This window comes from Ovis canadensis, chromosome 1 (genome assembly GCF_042477335.2).
Source record: "Ovis canadensis isolate MfBH-ARS-UI-01 breed Bighorn chromosome 1, ARS-UI_OviCan_v2, whole genome shotgun sequence".
Lineage (NCBI taxonomy): Eukaryota > Metazoa > Chordata > Mammalia > Artiodactyla > Bovidae > Ovis > Ovis canadensis.
In genome coordinates this window covers 266403327-266418084 of record NC_091245.1, presented here as the reverse complement: position 1 = coordinate 266418084, position 14758 = coordinate 266403327, and the positions used below count along the sequence as shown (strand labels likewise).

The 14758-nt window shown below is 47.5% G+C and overlaps 1 protein-coding gene across 4 annotated transcripts; it reads left to right on the top strand.

Annotated features, from left to right (window-relative positions):
* Positions 1 to 814: 814 nt before the first annotated feature.
* Positions 815 to 14758, top strand: U2AF1 (U2 small nuclear RNA auxiliary factor 1). 4 transcript variants are annotated; one of them, XM_069581922.1, is made up of 8 exons: positions 815 to 1732; positions 5485 to 5572; positions 7925 to 7991; positions 12121 to 12170; positions 12314 to 12412; positions 12920 to 13053; positions 13134 to 13226; positions 14481 to 14758. In XM_069581922.1, the coding sequence occupies exons 1-8, from the start codon at positions 1689 to 1691 to the stop codon at positions 14617 to 14619; spliced, it is 714 nt and encodes a 237-aa protein (XP_069438023.1). In that variant the 5' UTR covers positions 815 to 1688; the 3' UTR covers positions 14620 to 14758. The 4 variants fall into 4 exon arrangements, 3 of the variants coding, with proteins under 3 accessions (XP_069438023.1, XP_069438021.1, XP_069438027.1); XM_069581920.1 differs by lacking the exon at positions 7925 to 7991 and adding an exon at positions 8810 to 8876 and having other exon boundaries at positions 889 to 1732; XR_011255419.1 differs by lacking the exon at positions 7925 to 7991 and adding an exon at positions 8810 to 8876 and having other exon boundaries at positions 1021 to 1732; positions 13134 to 13369; positions 13434 to 14758.

The window sequence follows — 14758 nt, the reverse complement described above, 5'->3', positions numbered from 1 at the left end:
TTCTCCAGGGGATCTTCCCATCCCAGGGATCAAACTCCAGTCTCCTGCACTGCAAGCAGATTCTTTATCCTCTGAGTCACCACGGAAGTCCTTGCCCACTTCTTAGGTCCCATTTCTATGGGGCCCCATGTGCATGAATTAGAGTTAAGTTTCTTCTTTTCCTGGTAATCTACCTTGAGTCAGTTTTACTATTAGTCCAGCCACCAGAACCCAAGAGGGTTGAGGGGTTATTTCACTTCCCCTAAAGTACAAATAGGTTCCAAGCCCCTGCTATGACACCCACCAACCAAAAAAGCAGTTCTCAAACTGTGTTCAGAGGGAACCGAGTCCTCCTCGTACCTGCTTTGAGGGCTACACAAGCACCTGGTTGTTATTTTTACCCTCACTCTCAAATGTGCTCCATACCAAATTTTAACACAGTAGACACTGCCAAACCATTTCTGCCAGGATAAAACTCATTTTTGTGCAGGCTTCTTCCCAGGATAAAACTTTTTGTTGCGTTCTCTGTTTACGAACTTCTGAGACTGCAGACCTGGGTGGACAAATAAACCAGGTGTGCGTTTGCCCCAAATGCAAAACGATACCTGCAGGACACTTGCTGCAGGACTGTCAGTAGAGGCAAGACTGGCTCTTCCTTGGGCCCATCAACAGGGGACTGGTTAGCCACACAACGGAGCTCTAGGGAGCCATGAAAGTAGTCAGGACTGCGCCCACAGTCCTATGGAGCCATCTGTGGGAAGGGCCGCTGGGTGAAAGAAGGGAACGAGGAAGAAACAGTGGGTAAAAAGGAGATGCCTCAAAAAAAAAAAAAAACAATGAATTAGGAACACTGGAGGTGGGTAGCTCTGGGGAAAAGGACCCGGCGTCCACGCAGATCTGTGACTCTGCTCGGCCCCCTCGTCGCAGCGGCCCCTGCACTTTGGCTTCTTCGTGGTCTTCAGGGTTTCTGTGCCGAGCATTGCTGGACGTCCCTAAACCTGTCCCGAGCCCGTAACTCCTCACTCTCTCGCACCGCTCTGTCTTGCGGGCCCGTGAGCTCGGCCCGAAGACGTGCGCTCCGCCTTCCCAGCATCGGAGCCTCTCCAAACCCGCCGGGCTTTCCCGGGGCCAGGCCCAGGCGGCACACCTCCGGACCGGGGAGCAGGGGAGCTCCGACTCTGCTCCCCGAAGACGAGGAAGCTGAAGAACGCGTCTTCCCGGAGGAAGGGTTCGGTGGGGAACCCCCAGGGAAAGTGCGGGGAGGGGGATCTCGCACCGCTTAGAGCCCGCGGAACCCCCAACGCGAGACTGGCGCGTTCAGGGCCCGGCCCCAGGGACTTCGTGGAAAAGCCCCTCGGCCGCTGCCTCCTCTGCAGCCGCTTGGCTTCTCTGGGCACTGGGGAACGCCGGTGGAGGTCGCCGGGCCCCAGGCCCGGGCGCGAGGAGCGCTGGCGCCAACCCGGAGAACCTAACGAGAGCCGGTAGGTGGCGCTGGCAGGCGGCGCGCGGGCGCCGCGACCGCCAGGGCAGCGCCTCCCGCGCGCGCCAAGCCCCGCCCATGCGCAGGCAGCGCCTCTCCTGATTGGGCAGTGCCGCCACGCTGGTGAGGCGGAACGAGCGTCGTCGCGTCCGGGTGACGTCTCTGGCGGGCGTCGGGCGGGGTCGTCGGCGTCGGCAGCAGTGTCGGCGGCGGCGGCGGCGGGTGGGAAATGGCGGAGTACTTGGCCTCCATCTTCGGCACCGAGAAAGACAAGTAAGTGAGAACCGGCCGCAGAGGTTCCGAGCTGGAGAGGCGGGTGGCTCGCGGAGGAGCTTGGCGGCGGGGCCCGGACGGCGGCGGGAGGCTCGGCGGGGGGAGGGGCGGGCTGCCCTTCCGGCCTCGGGAGCCGCGCTCCGCCGCGTGCGCCCGGGCAGGCGGGCGATGGGCCGGGCGGGCGCCGGGCTTCCTCTTGGGCAGAGCGGCCTCTCCCGCCGGGGGCTCCTTGGTGGCCCACCTACAGGCGACCCGTGCCCCCGGCTCTCGGAAGCCGACTCGAGTTGTGCTGAAGTTGTCAACGTTAACGATTCTCCCAAGTTTGATCTTTTAATGTCGAGTCGGGCAGGCTGTAGTATAGACTCGCCCGCGTTAAATCGCTAGATAACTGAGGTTCCTGTTAGGGTTTTAGATGCTTAACAAGCCACTTGTGTGAGTTAAGCGATCATCGAACAGCTCATAAGGACATTTATTGTGAAACAGTATTTTGGAGATTACGAGTTAACTAACCGTGAAAGACAGTCTGCTTTTAAAATACTTTCAGGTGCAATTCCAATATAAGAATAAGATGGGTGATTTTTTTAGGTTGCATACCTTCCGTAGTTAGTTGTTAGGTTGAGAGTAAAAATAATATAATTTTGGGTTTGCCAGTTGTTAATTTTGGAGGACAGTTCTTTAAAAACCTTAAGATTGAGCTGGATGTATTCTTCGAATAAATGGTTAGCATCTTGGTGTTCTTCAGAGCTGTACAGGGTTTATGTGAATATGTTTTTAACAGTAAACTCGTAAGTTTGCCATAGCTAATGTTTTGACTTTATCAAAAACTTTTAATTGTTTCTGTTTTCCAGGATGCAGTGTACCTTGTAAAATGTCTTTTACATATTCTAGAATCTTGTGTTGTTTGGAAGAGGGGGTTATATTTTTTCCTAGCAAAACTCACGACAGTCATCAGTCATATTCAGTCCAGAAACACTTACTGAGTGTCAGCTCAAGGCCAGTGTCTGGGGACTCAGATATGGGTAGAATCTGGATCTTGTTCTCAAGGAGCAAGGGGGTGCTTGTCGTGCAAAGGATAACTGAATTAAAATGAATTGAAACGCATTAAGTGCTGTGGAAGAGAGGCCTGCCCTGAATGCTGTGGCCCCAGAGACAGCAGCTTGGGAAACAGGATCTTGAACGGATCGGCCAGCTCTGCTGGACAAAGAGGCTTCTCAAGTTTGCTGAAGAGCGTGCAGTTTCGATTTTACTCATGAGCTTATATCAGTGTGGGCTGTGGCTAATGTCTCGTTGAGTTTTTCTTTCCCTCCTTCTTGTAAAAAGCTGCATAAGGTGATGGTATCACTGTTATTCTGTGAAGCTCTTACATTCCTGCCATAAATAACCCCATTTCATCTGTTAAGAGTTATATTATAAAAGTCACAGCTGTAATAGTTTAGGAAACTTGATTATTTAATCTAGGCTTCTCGTTTCAGGGAGATTTGTGGAGTTTTAATTTCCAGGAAACAGCTCAAAATTTTCAGCTGAAAAATGATTCCTGCTAACTTTTTAAATTTAATTTGAACTGAAAGTAAAATGTACACCTAGCAATTAAAAATATTTAGCTAATTACACATTTGAGGTTTTAGACACTTTCTAAATCTAAGAATGGATTAGCCTTTCTGATATCTTCTCTCAAATAGTACACTGCATGTTTTAACATCTTTTCATTTTATTGCAGTAGTCCAGTGAGCCTACTAGAAAAGCTTTGACTAATAGATTCAATTCAGTGATTAACTGGTCATTGTGAAATGAGAGTCATTTCTGATAGTACAGCAGCAAGGATTGTTTCACTTATATATAATAGTTGGGTGTTAATGGTTGAGACAGGGGTTTTGTCCATTCTGAGACAGTCTTAAACTATTTTCAAGTGACTTTCTGAAGATGTAATGTGACATACTCAAGTGTATGTAGTAATCATTTTTCTCTCCTCATAAATTTAGACTTCCCCATTTTTATTGCTATCTGATAATAAATAAATGGCTAATTGATTTCATGGGCCATCAAATTTCACTGAGGCCCTTTAATCTTAACTGTGAATGTGAAAGTCGCTCAGTCATGTCCGACAGTGGGTAGCCTTTCCCTTCTCCAGGCGATCTTCCCAGCCCAGGGATCGAACCCAAGTCTCCTGCGTTGGCAACTGTGAATGGCCCTTGCTAAAATAATTGACTCTACAGGGTAACTTTCCCACCTCTGCAAGTCTGAGTTTTAATGGGACACATCTAGGAAGGCTGCGTAACTCATCACAGATCTGCTCAGCCACCATGCGTTGCTGTCAGGCTGGCTGGATTGCTAGTTTTGATTTTGTCTGCATCGCCCAAGTTTTGGAGCATATTGAGAGATGACCTTGTGTAGTTCTTACGAGCAGAGTGGGTGCCCCAATAGCTTATTCTCAGTGTATTGAAACTGGGGAGGATTGTTTACTTCAGACCTCTTTTGGAAATATTCTGTTGGTCTGCTGTCTTGGCTCAGGGAACCTGGACTTTGTATTTATTTAGATGATAATGACTGCATGTGATGAGCACATAGTATACTTGATCCTGGTTCTTGGAACAGTGCCAGGGTTGGCATTTTCCTCAGTTTACAGAGACCCGGACAGGTGGGGGTGACTGGCCCAAACCCCAAGCAACTAGTAGCAGAGTCAAGATCCTGACCCCTCACCAGACTGCTGATGTCCTCAAGAGAGGAGTTCATCATGGAAGGAAAAGGAGCAGATAGGTTTTGAGTTAAATATAGTTTTAGACTAACTTATATTCAGTTTAAGAGAGAACAGTGGAGCAGAGAAGTATTGAATCTAATTGAACCTTTGAACCACATGGAGGTTGGGGTGCCAGCCCTCTGCACAGTCAGTAATCCAGTCCCAGTTCATTTACCCTCCAGTCAGCCCTTCATGTCTGCTGTTCTGAATCCTGCTGTTCTGAATCCTGCGATTCATCCAACCATGGGTCCCGTAGTCCTGCAGTATTTAATAACCGAAAAATCCGAATAGAAGTTGTTCAAGGACCAACCGTACTTGAAAGTGAAGGGGATTTCAATGAGGAGGAAATCAGGTTAGAATAGAGTGCCATGTTTGAAGAGGGGCAAATTGAAGTTAAATAAACCAGGGCTTGCCAGGGTACAGAAGTGGTAAAGAATCTGCCTGCATGCAGGAGACGTGAGGTTTGTTCCCTGGGTCAGGAAGCTCTTCTGGAGGAGGGCATGGCAGCCCCCTCCAGCATTCTTGCCTGAAGAATCCCATGGACAGAAGTGTGGTGGGCTGCCATCCATGGGCTCACAAAGAGGTGGACACAACTGATCAGGTGGGCTGCTGCTAAGTCGCTTCAGTCATGTCCGACTCTGTGCGACCCCATAGATGGCAGCCCACTAGGCTCCTCTGTCTCTGGGATTCTCCAGGCAAGAACACTGGAGTGGGTTGCCAGTTCCTTCTCCAATGCGTGAAAGTGAAGAGTGAAAGTGAAGTCGCTCAGTCAGCCCGACTCTTAGCGACCCCATGGACTGCAGGCCACCAGGCTCCTCCGTCCATGGGGTTTTCCAGGCAAGAGCACTGGAGTGGGGTGCCATTGCCTTCAAAGTACCTGTTACCAAGAGAAACAATGTGCCTAGGTCTTCGTGAAGTAAAAGAAAAGTAGTGTGGTGGCATTTGTCGTGTTGATGACGTATTTCCATCTAGTTGGTGTCTTTCCAGCACAATAATCAGCTCTCGTTTTCCCTTACAGAGTCAACTGTTCATTTTATTTCAAAATTGGAGCATGTCGTCATGGAGACAGATGCTCTCGGTTGCACAATAAACCGACCTTTAGCCAGGTTTGTTTGTTTTTCCTTTTTTTTTTCTGTTTTCATGTAAATTATCAAGACTTCATGTACTTGACAGAGGCAGTTAGTAATTTCCGTGTGTTACTAAGCAGGGTTTTTTTTCCTCTAGTTTTATTTTTCTGTTTGTGTTTATAAATGTGTTTTGTTTAAATGCGAATGAGGCAGGTGAACCACCCCAGCAGAAGGTCTGAGAGCACCAGTCCCTGTTTTTACCATTGGAGAAACTTGTTGGCTATGACTGGTTTTCACTGCCTTACCACCCTCCCTGCCTCTAATAGACATGGGTCGGGAGGGCCAGCCAGGCCAGCGCTGACCTCGCCTCTTCTCCAGGCTGCTAGATGTAGAGGTGGGCGGGGCTGCCTTGAAGGAGATTGCCGTGCTCTGCCCCGGGGGCGGGCTCTCCAGTACTACTGGGCATGTCCCCTTAAGACCCCAGCCAAGGACACAGCTAGTTGTAGCATGTTATAGAAACATGAAAAGTGAAATTTAACCTTAGAAGGTGGGCACTTCCCTTCTGGTTAATGGCCAGTCTGTTCAGTTAATTGAGAGATGGCGGTTGAGAGATGCCACTTATTTGAGAGATTGGGCTTAGCTCTGTTGGAAGTTTAGTCAAAAATTGTGATTTTTGATAGTTTCTTTTCGGCTAATTGAAGAAAAGGCAGGGGTTTACACCCTTCAAGTGATCCGGTGAATTTAAGGGAGATGGCACCTCCGAGAGGAACAGAAACCTTCTGCCCATGTCCACCTGAACATTTGGAATTTGAAAAAGATCTAGACTTCAGTCTTTCTTGAGCTCCTTCAGATGGCCTGTGAAGTCTAAATGTGCAGCCTCAGCACCAGTGGATATAATGTTTACGAAAACCAGCCAGGTGGTGAAAGAAAAAGACAGTGTTTCTAATTTAATTGCTTTGAGCATGTCTCTTTTGAAATTCAGAATATTGGAGGATTTGCTTTACATTTTCTGTAATATTTTCTCTTTAAGTGCTTCCGTTTGTGAACTAAGTCTCCCCGACTAGGCCAGTGGCCATAATTCCATAAAGTTTGGTGGGAGTCAGCTGTATGTGTTAACTTGAACATCTTGTTTTGATTCATTTAGTTGGTTTCAGGTAATCCTGACCTTCTCTGATTTTAATGGAACTGCATTACTCCCTTTAAGTATCGTTTTATTAAACGGTCACTGCCAGATGACCTGGGTGAGATCTAACAGGAATTTCCTGTTGGAGAGTTGGGCTCCGTATAGCTGTCCATCAGACTTGTCACGCTCAGGTGGTTTTAGTTAGAAACCTAATGTGGTTGGCTTTGGGAAACAGCCAAGGCCTGAGATAGGCTATCAGTGACGTGAGGGAGAGGCCAGGCCAGAGGACGAGGCAGTGCTGTGTGGCTGGTGGTCATCCTCCCAAGTGGGTTTCCCAGAGCAGACCTTTGGCTGGGGGGCTCTCTCATGACCGCTCCCTTTGAACACTCAGCTACAAGTAGAACAGTCCAGTTTTATAAAACCAGTTAAAAAATTGCTTTGGATACGTGTTGAGACTGCATATTTATTTTCCTAAATTATGTGATTTATTGGTTCAGCTTGTAAATCTCTAACAATGTCAGTGTGGGTTTCTTTTTAAGCTTCTTACAGTGATATGGACATTAAGATTCATGTAATGTGCTAGCCTACTAACTTAAACATGGTTTGTTTTTTCAGACAACTTGATTTTAAGAAGAACGGTACAATGTAAGGTTTCAAGTCTACCTGATCCAGTTTAAAGCACAAGGGCTAAAAGGATTTTTTTCCCTTAAAAGAAGGATCGGAAAAGAGCAAATGTTTAAAGCTATTGTATTATGTAAACAGAGATCCCACCAAGAAAGTGTAAATGTGCTAGCTGCCTCTGAGAGTTAGGAAACCCATTCGTGTGCCTGTTTCCTACGAGATCAAGAGAGCTTGATGGACTGCATATGCTTGAGTTACACATTTGGTTTTAAAAACATAATTTCATGTGGGGAATATGATTATAACATGAATTTTTTGACATCATAGTGTCTGTTAGCTTGAAGCATAAAAAATGTTAGTGTTCTATTGCATTAAAACACTTCAATAACATGGGCCTACTCAAAATAACAGTTTCTTCTTGGTTGCTGGCTGACTTGACCTAAGTCACTTGACCTAAGTCACCGCTCAAACTCTGTTTTCATAATATGATGGTTTGGGTGTACTCTTCAGAAGACAAGTGTCTGATTTGCAGGAAGCAAACAAACAGCAGGCGTTGAGCCATTTGCAAACAAGTTGTCTCTTTGCAATTGTCTAATATATGCACAGCAGCCAGTAGAATTCCCCTTTTTATTTTTTTTTCCCCGCAGACCATCTTGATTCAAAACATCTATCGTAATCCCCAAAACAGTGCACAGACGGCTGACGGCTCACACTGTAAGTCCCACAGTTGGAGAAGTTTTTTTAAGACAATGGTGTTAAAGAGCCCACTCTTAATTGAGACAAACCATGTTGGCTTCTGAGCTGCTGACATAGAGCTGTTGCAAACAGGACACGGTGCCGGAGGTCCTTGGCATTCACAGTAAGAACTTGATACTTGGCCGAGGTCAGCAGGCTGGCCGAGGAGGTCGCTGGCCAGGCCTCTCCCGCCCTGAATGTTTGTTAGCGAGAGGGGTCCAGCCTTGTGACAGCCGAACGTCACCAGCCAGTTATTGGTCTTACCAGTGGCTGAACCCCTGGCAATTATTAAGTTCTTTCTGTGAAATCAAAAACCTTAGGAATATGTAGGAATCAATAAGGTAAGTTGCCCAGTAAGTGTGGGTTTTATTTCACCATTACGATTTTTCCTCTAGGGAGTGGAGATTTCATGATATGTTATTATTGTATTTCTCTAGTCCGTTTATACAGGCACGCTTCTTTCTCAGCTGTTCATTAAGTTTCCTGTTACAAGAGTGGTTTTGGTGGTAGCCTGCCGACTTGTCTGCCTTCTTAACTGGATTGGAACTTTGAAATGGTGAATTTTTCTAGTCTGTGACAGAAATACAATACTAGCATATCATGGGATCTCTGTTACACTGAAGTGTTAGGGCGCTCCAGGACAGCCATCAGCTGAGAGAAAACATCACTGCTTCAAAACAAAATAACTTGCTCTTTTTTCAGCACTGAGTCTTGACTGAAGCGATCGCCACAGGAAACCGGTTAAGTGTTTACATTTAATTTTCCATAATATAAAGTTGTTGCGTTTTGTATTTCAGACCATTGCCCTCTTGAACATTTACCGTAACCCTCAAAACTCTTCCCAGTCTGCTGACGGTTTGCGCTGTAAGTTCATACAAGTTCCTTCCCTGGTTCCCTGGGCTTGCGTGTCAGAGCTCAGTGTCGACTGCACCTGGTCTGCCGCTGTAGTGTCGAGGACCGCCTTCCACTGGAGGTGTCAGAGCTTGTGTCCCCCTGAGCCCGTGGAAACCTCTGCTGGACGTTTAACTTGTGCCCACTTAGGGAGGAGCGAGTGCCTAGAGAGGGGGCCCTTCCCAAGAGCGCAGAGCTGCTGCTCTTCTGGGACTGTGGCCGTCATCCGGGAGAACGTGTGTCAGCTTAAATGTGGGCTCACGTTTTTCCTGCTTACAGTGAAAGTCGTTCTAACTTAAAAAAAAAAAGTTCTGAAATAATTTTTTCAGATTTTATTTCTTTCTAGAGTTTTTTCCCTTAAACTCCATTTGGAGATGATGCTTTTCACTGTGAGAGCATTGTCCTGAACATGACCCCAGTAGGACCCTCCCAGTTGCATTGACCTTCAACACCAGTCCTGTGCGGACTCTTGTTTTCATCAGATATTTTACGTAGGTGTCTCCTGCATTGGGGAAGTAAAGGATACTTGCCAGGGAATAGCTCTGGAGTGGGCAGTCAGTGGACATCACTCCTTTATGTACTGGGGAATGCTACAGTCAAGTCACGGATGTGGGATTGATGGGTAGTTTTTAGGGAACAATAGAAATAATAACTGTTGAACTCTAGAGTAAATGTAGTCGTTTAAGGAACATCCTGGACTCATGTTAAAATCAGAGGGTCCAGACCAAAGGGTAGGTGCTTCTCATTCACCAGTTCATTTTAAAGCTGTTTTTAAAAAAAAAAAAAAACAGATCACAGAATAACACCATGAAGTACCTTTGGTGGCCACATGCCTGGATCAGACACACCCTTGGCCCAGAGCCCCTCAGTTTGTAGGGTGGCCTGTGGTGGGTGAAACAGCCCTGGCAGCCGCCACCTCCCTGAGCTGGTCCAGACTGGGAGGCCTCCTGGTCTGTGCTGTGGTGCGTGGCACCCGCGTGCAGGTGGACCGGACTGGTGCGCTCTTCCTGCCAAGACACTATATGTTTTTCGATGCTAATACTGACCTGAAAAGAGAATTTCTTTCCTTGAGTCTGGTGGCAGCAGGACTCGGTAGCCCTTGGTGTATTGTTTTTTTAAAGAAACAAGATCAGTGGGTGAAAGGAAGTGTTCCCGTCTGGATGGTTCAGTCATCTTGTGCCAGCTGTACCCTGGGGTAGCAGTGGATGAGGAGCGGAGGGCTGAGTGACGACAGCGGGTCGCTCTTTGCCCTGTCTGTTTTCGGGGGGCGCGCATGCTTTATTGACAGAAGGATGTTGTATTAGTTCTCTGTGTGTATATTTGTAATTCGCAGGACTCTTGTTTTGCACATGCTACAAAATAAAAGTTTAGCTGTACTAAATGCTACAATTCTGGAGTCCAGATTGTATGAACACAGATTAAATGCAATTCTGATTCTACAGTTTAGCTACTAGGTTCATCACTACTGGCTTTGTAATATAACCTTGTATCTGCAGAAAAATAAGCTTTCTATGCTTGGATTAAATATGAATCCCAGTTTAAGAATGTTTCTTTAAGAAAACTGGGTACTTGCAAGTTGTATTTAAAATATATTGAGTCATGTTAATACTTTAGTTGAGTAGCTTTTTTAATCAGTCACTCACCTCTGCCTTTCAGATCATTTTGATAAACTCAAAAATTTTTAACCAGAGTATAGAAGATAAAATATGCCCACTAGGAAACATTTTAAAACATGAACTTTATATAAGTTATTAAAGTACAATATTCTGTTTATGTAGTAACAGAATAGAGATACCAATCCCACCAATACAGCCAATAGTTTAATGGCCACCAAAAGGTGATTCTCCGCATTGCTAAGACTTCGACTGTGTGAATATTTTCTGTCTTCTCATTTTCCTAATGTGGAGAAGAAAATAAATTTTAAATATTAAAACCTGCCCTTTGGAATGGGCTTCTCTTGACTGGCTTTTCTGTTGTTCAGACTTTGGTTTCTACTCAGGGAAGGAGATACACTCATTGTAACTTTTAAATCAAGACGAGCTGTCCGGAGTGGCGTCACCACACGTGTTTACTGAGTTCTCTGTTGTAAAGCGAGCTGGGTTCCTGGAAGTACAGAACCAACTATGATGCAGGGACACCGCTCTCCCCCAACCCCCCCCCCCCCAACAATGGCTGGAATGGGAACTTAAATCACTGCCAGAATCAAGATGGAAGCCAGTTTTAGAGGGAAACAGTTTTCAGAGAGCTCGGGCATTGTGGGCAGGGCCCGTGGCCACAGCCTAGGGCCCTTGGTGGGAGCCCAGAGGAGGCTGCGAGTCCCGGAGGGTTTCTTTGGAAGGTGGCTATTAGCAACAGGCTGTTCCTGCCTCGAAGCTCCTGCCGGCCTGGCTGTTGGGAATATCAGCTTACTGACACTCCAGCTTTCTGCTTCCTCAAATTTAGATTCAGAGAGTGTCAGAGTTCGAATGGTAGCATGTAATGAGGATGGGATGTGAATTTTCTAAATCTGTCCACAGAATGGACAAGAGTTCACTTAGTGCATGTGAATTATGAAGAATAAAGATGAAAACAATTTGACACCTAAAATAATGCTTTCTTCAACAAAAACCTTTAACTTTCCCTTTATGCAAAAGGGCACTCAGATTACTGCGATTGAACTTGGTCATTGTCCTTCTCAGTCTTCACTTTCCATCATTTGGGTTTTAATAGCATCAGAAAGAATTAGTAACATTCTGTGTAGCTGATAATTGGTAAAAGAAGCTAGTAGGGAGCATAGATTGTAATCATCTCCCCTGCCTGATTGCCACCTTTCATTTTAACCTAAGAAAGGAATGGGGAAAAGTCAGTGTGATTACTTGGCCTGTATCTTAAATCTGAAAAGGAGGAGAATTTTCAATTTGAAAATTTCTTTTGAGAGTCAACCCTTTCCTCATGCTTTCTGAAAATGTTGGCCCTTTGATGCTGATGAAAACTTGTCGTGATTTTAATATTTTAATAGCCAGAACTGAGGCGGTCATAAGGGGCTTTTAAAATCTCACCACACTTCAAACTTTAACAAGTGGCTGTGTGAGGCACTGTCTTCCGTCTCCAGCAGAGTGCAGCTCTGTTTTCTCTCTAGATAAGCTGATGTGTGTTACATAGCAGTTTTGAGTTTAAGCACAGAGCTCTGGCGGTCACAGTTCCCGGCTCTAACCAGCAAGCTCTCTGTTGTTCACAGGCGCTGTGAGCGATGTCGAGATGCAGGAACATTATGATGAGTTCTTTGAGGTGAGCTAGTGACTGAACCCTGTAGACCCATTCACCCCCTGTATGGGGATTGGGACTTGACTCCATTCATAAGAATACGTACTCATGAGTTCTGTTCCTTTTTCATCTTTATTGTGATCCTCTAACCCCCGTTCTCCCCTTAGGAGGTTTTCACAGAAATGGAGGAGAAGTACGGGGAGGTGGAGGAGATGAATGTCTGTGACAACCTCGGAGACCACCTCGTGGGGAACGTGTATGTCAAGGTAGGACTGAGGCAGCAGTTGGGGCTGAGGAGTGAGGGGTGCCTGCCTCACCGTAGCTAACAACCCTCAGAGAACAGCCCTGCTCAGACCAGGCCGGAGCCTTGGTGCCCTGGCCAGCCCTTGCTGGCTGTGGCTCCAGTCCGGCAGCTGGCATGTGGGTCCCAGGAGGATGGGTGTCTTAGGCTGTTGGTTAGTGGTTGTGGGACTGTGGAAAAGAAACTGAATTATATGTTTGGTTTCTTTTTCCTTTTTTTTTAAACTTTTCTTGCCTGTGTAAATCACAACATTTGTGCTTTTAACCAGTTGAATTTGAAAACCAAGGCGGCATGCATAGCATGACCTTGGACTGTTGTAAAAATAAGTCATCGCTAATAAAGGATGGTCTGGTTTTTAAATTGCTCTCGCACTATGCCACCTGTGTGAGCACGTGATACATATTTGAATCAGTCATTGAAGATACTTGTTATTGAAGTGGGGCTGATCAGCAGTTCTGCTTTGTCTTTTCAGTTTCGCCGTGAAGAAGATGCGGAAAAGGCTGTGATTGACTTGAACAACCGCTGGTTTAACGGCCAGCCAATCCACGCCGAGCTCTCCCCTGTGACCGACTTCAGAGAAGCCTGCTGCCGCCAGTACGAGATGGGGTAGGTGCAGGCCGGCCCGGGGGAAGCAGGCAGGGGAGGAGGGGTTGTGTACCCAGCGTGGCCGTTCTGTTCTCCTGCAGGGAGTGCACGCGGGGTGGCTTCTGCAACTTCATGCACCTGAAGCCCATCTCCCGGGAGCTGCGACGGGAGCTGTACGGGCGCCGGCGCAAGAAGTGAGTACTGGGCAGGCTCAGCCCTGGGGCCTTCTCTTCAAAAGGCTCTTCTGGGAACGTAAAGAGTACTCCTGGGCAGGCTCAGCCCCGGGGCCTGCTCTTCAGAAGGCTCTGCTGGGAACGTAGTGAGTGCTCCTGGGCAGGCTCGGCCCCGGGACCTCCTCTTCAAAAAGCTCTGCTGGGAATGTAGTGAGTACTCTTGGGCAGGCTCAGCACCAGGGCCTGCTCTTCAAGAAGCTCTGCTGGGAACGTAGAGAGTACTCCAGGGCCTCCTCTTTAAAAAGCTCTGCTGGGAATGTAGTGAGTATTCTTGGGCAGGCTCGGCCCCAGGGCCTCCTCTTCAAAAAGTTCTGCTGGGAATGTAGTGACTACTCTGGGGCCTCCTCTTCAGAAGGCTCTGCTGGGAATGTGCACACTGTGAGATATAAAAGGCACTCTGAGGGACATTCCACACGTCTTCCTGCTTGTCAGATAGAGACCAGACGTTGTTAACAGGGACCCATCAGCCGGGTGACCATTTAAAAGTAGATTTGTTTGCACAGGATCTTATTCTGTCCCCTCCGTGTCTGAACTTCATTTTTCCATTGGGGTTTCTTGGATTGGGGAGGTCTTTGGTGGGGGGAGCGGGGAGGGGGTACTGTCCTGTGAACCAGAGACAGTCAGGCACAGCCACATGGCCAGTCCTGGTGCTCAACTGCAGGTGGGTGCTTTTCTCATAAGCAGAGAAAAGGCCAGGGTATCAGTGTAACAGTCACTCTTCCAGCTCAGATTGTGTTCTGGCCCCCAGAGGGGTTCTCATCCCTCTCCTGTTAAACATATGTTTGGAAATCCATCATCGATGATCATTTTAGTGTCAGCAGAAAAGTGTAGGTGAGGAAGAACCTTGTTCTCCCTTCCCACAGTGGGCTGGTGGGCCCGTTGCTGAGTGATGACACAAGAGGCTTGGCTCAGGTGGGAGGGGGGGTGTGCCCCTTCCATTCTCGGCCACGGCTCCCCTGGCCGCTTGGGTTGGCTCCACAGAAGGGGGAGAAGGTGTCATGCCTCCTTGGTCCCCAGTTGCGCAGTTTTACCCCCGGACACTCTAATGTCTGAAATCAGGCACGTGGTACACTGTCACCTGTGGCTCAGTCGGCAGCATTTCTCCCTCTGTCCGTGTCACCAGGGTGCCGAGCCGCCGTGTTTAGGTGTCTCTGCCCTGCTAGGTTGCGTGCTGTGGTTTGGGTGCCACCATTGGTTTCTTGTCCTCTGTTGCAGGCATAGATCGCGGTCCCGCTCCCGGGAGCGTCGCTCTCGGTCTCGAGACCGCGGTCGCGGCGGCGGAGGTGGCGGTGGCGGAGGACGGGAGCGCGACAGGAGGCGGTCGAGAGACCGGGAACGGTCTGGGCGATTCTGAGCCATGCCATTTTTACCGTATGTCTGCTAGAAAGTGTTGTAGTTGATTGACCAAACCAGTTCATAATGGGAATTTTTTTTAAAAAACAACAAAAAAAAACAAAGATGGGTTTCTGAATAAAATTTGTAGTGATACAGTG

Coding starts and splice junctions, on each gene's coding strand:
- U2AF1 (XM_069581922.1), top strand. CDS start 1,689: ATGGCGGAGTACTTGGCCTCCATCTTCGGCACCGAGAAAGACAA. Junction 5,573..7,924: donor ATAAACCGACCTTTAGCCAG/GTTTGTTTGTTT, acceptor TTTTCCCCGCAG/ACCATCTTGATTCAAAACAT. Junction 12,171..12,313: donor ATTATGATGAGTTCTTTGAG/GTGAGCTAGTGA, acceptor TTCTCCCCTTAG/GAGGTTTTCACAGAAATGGA.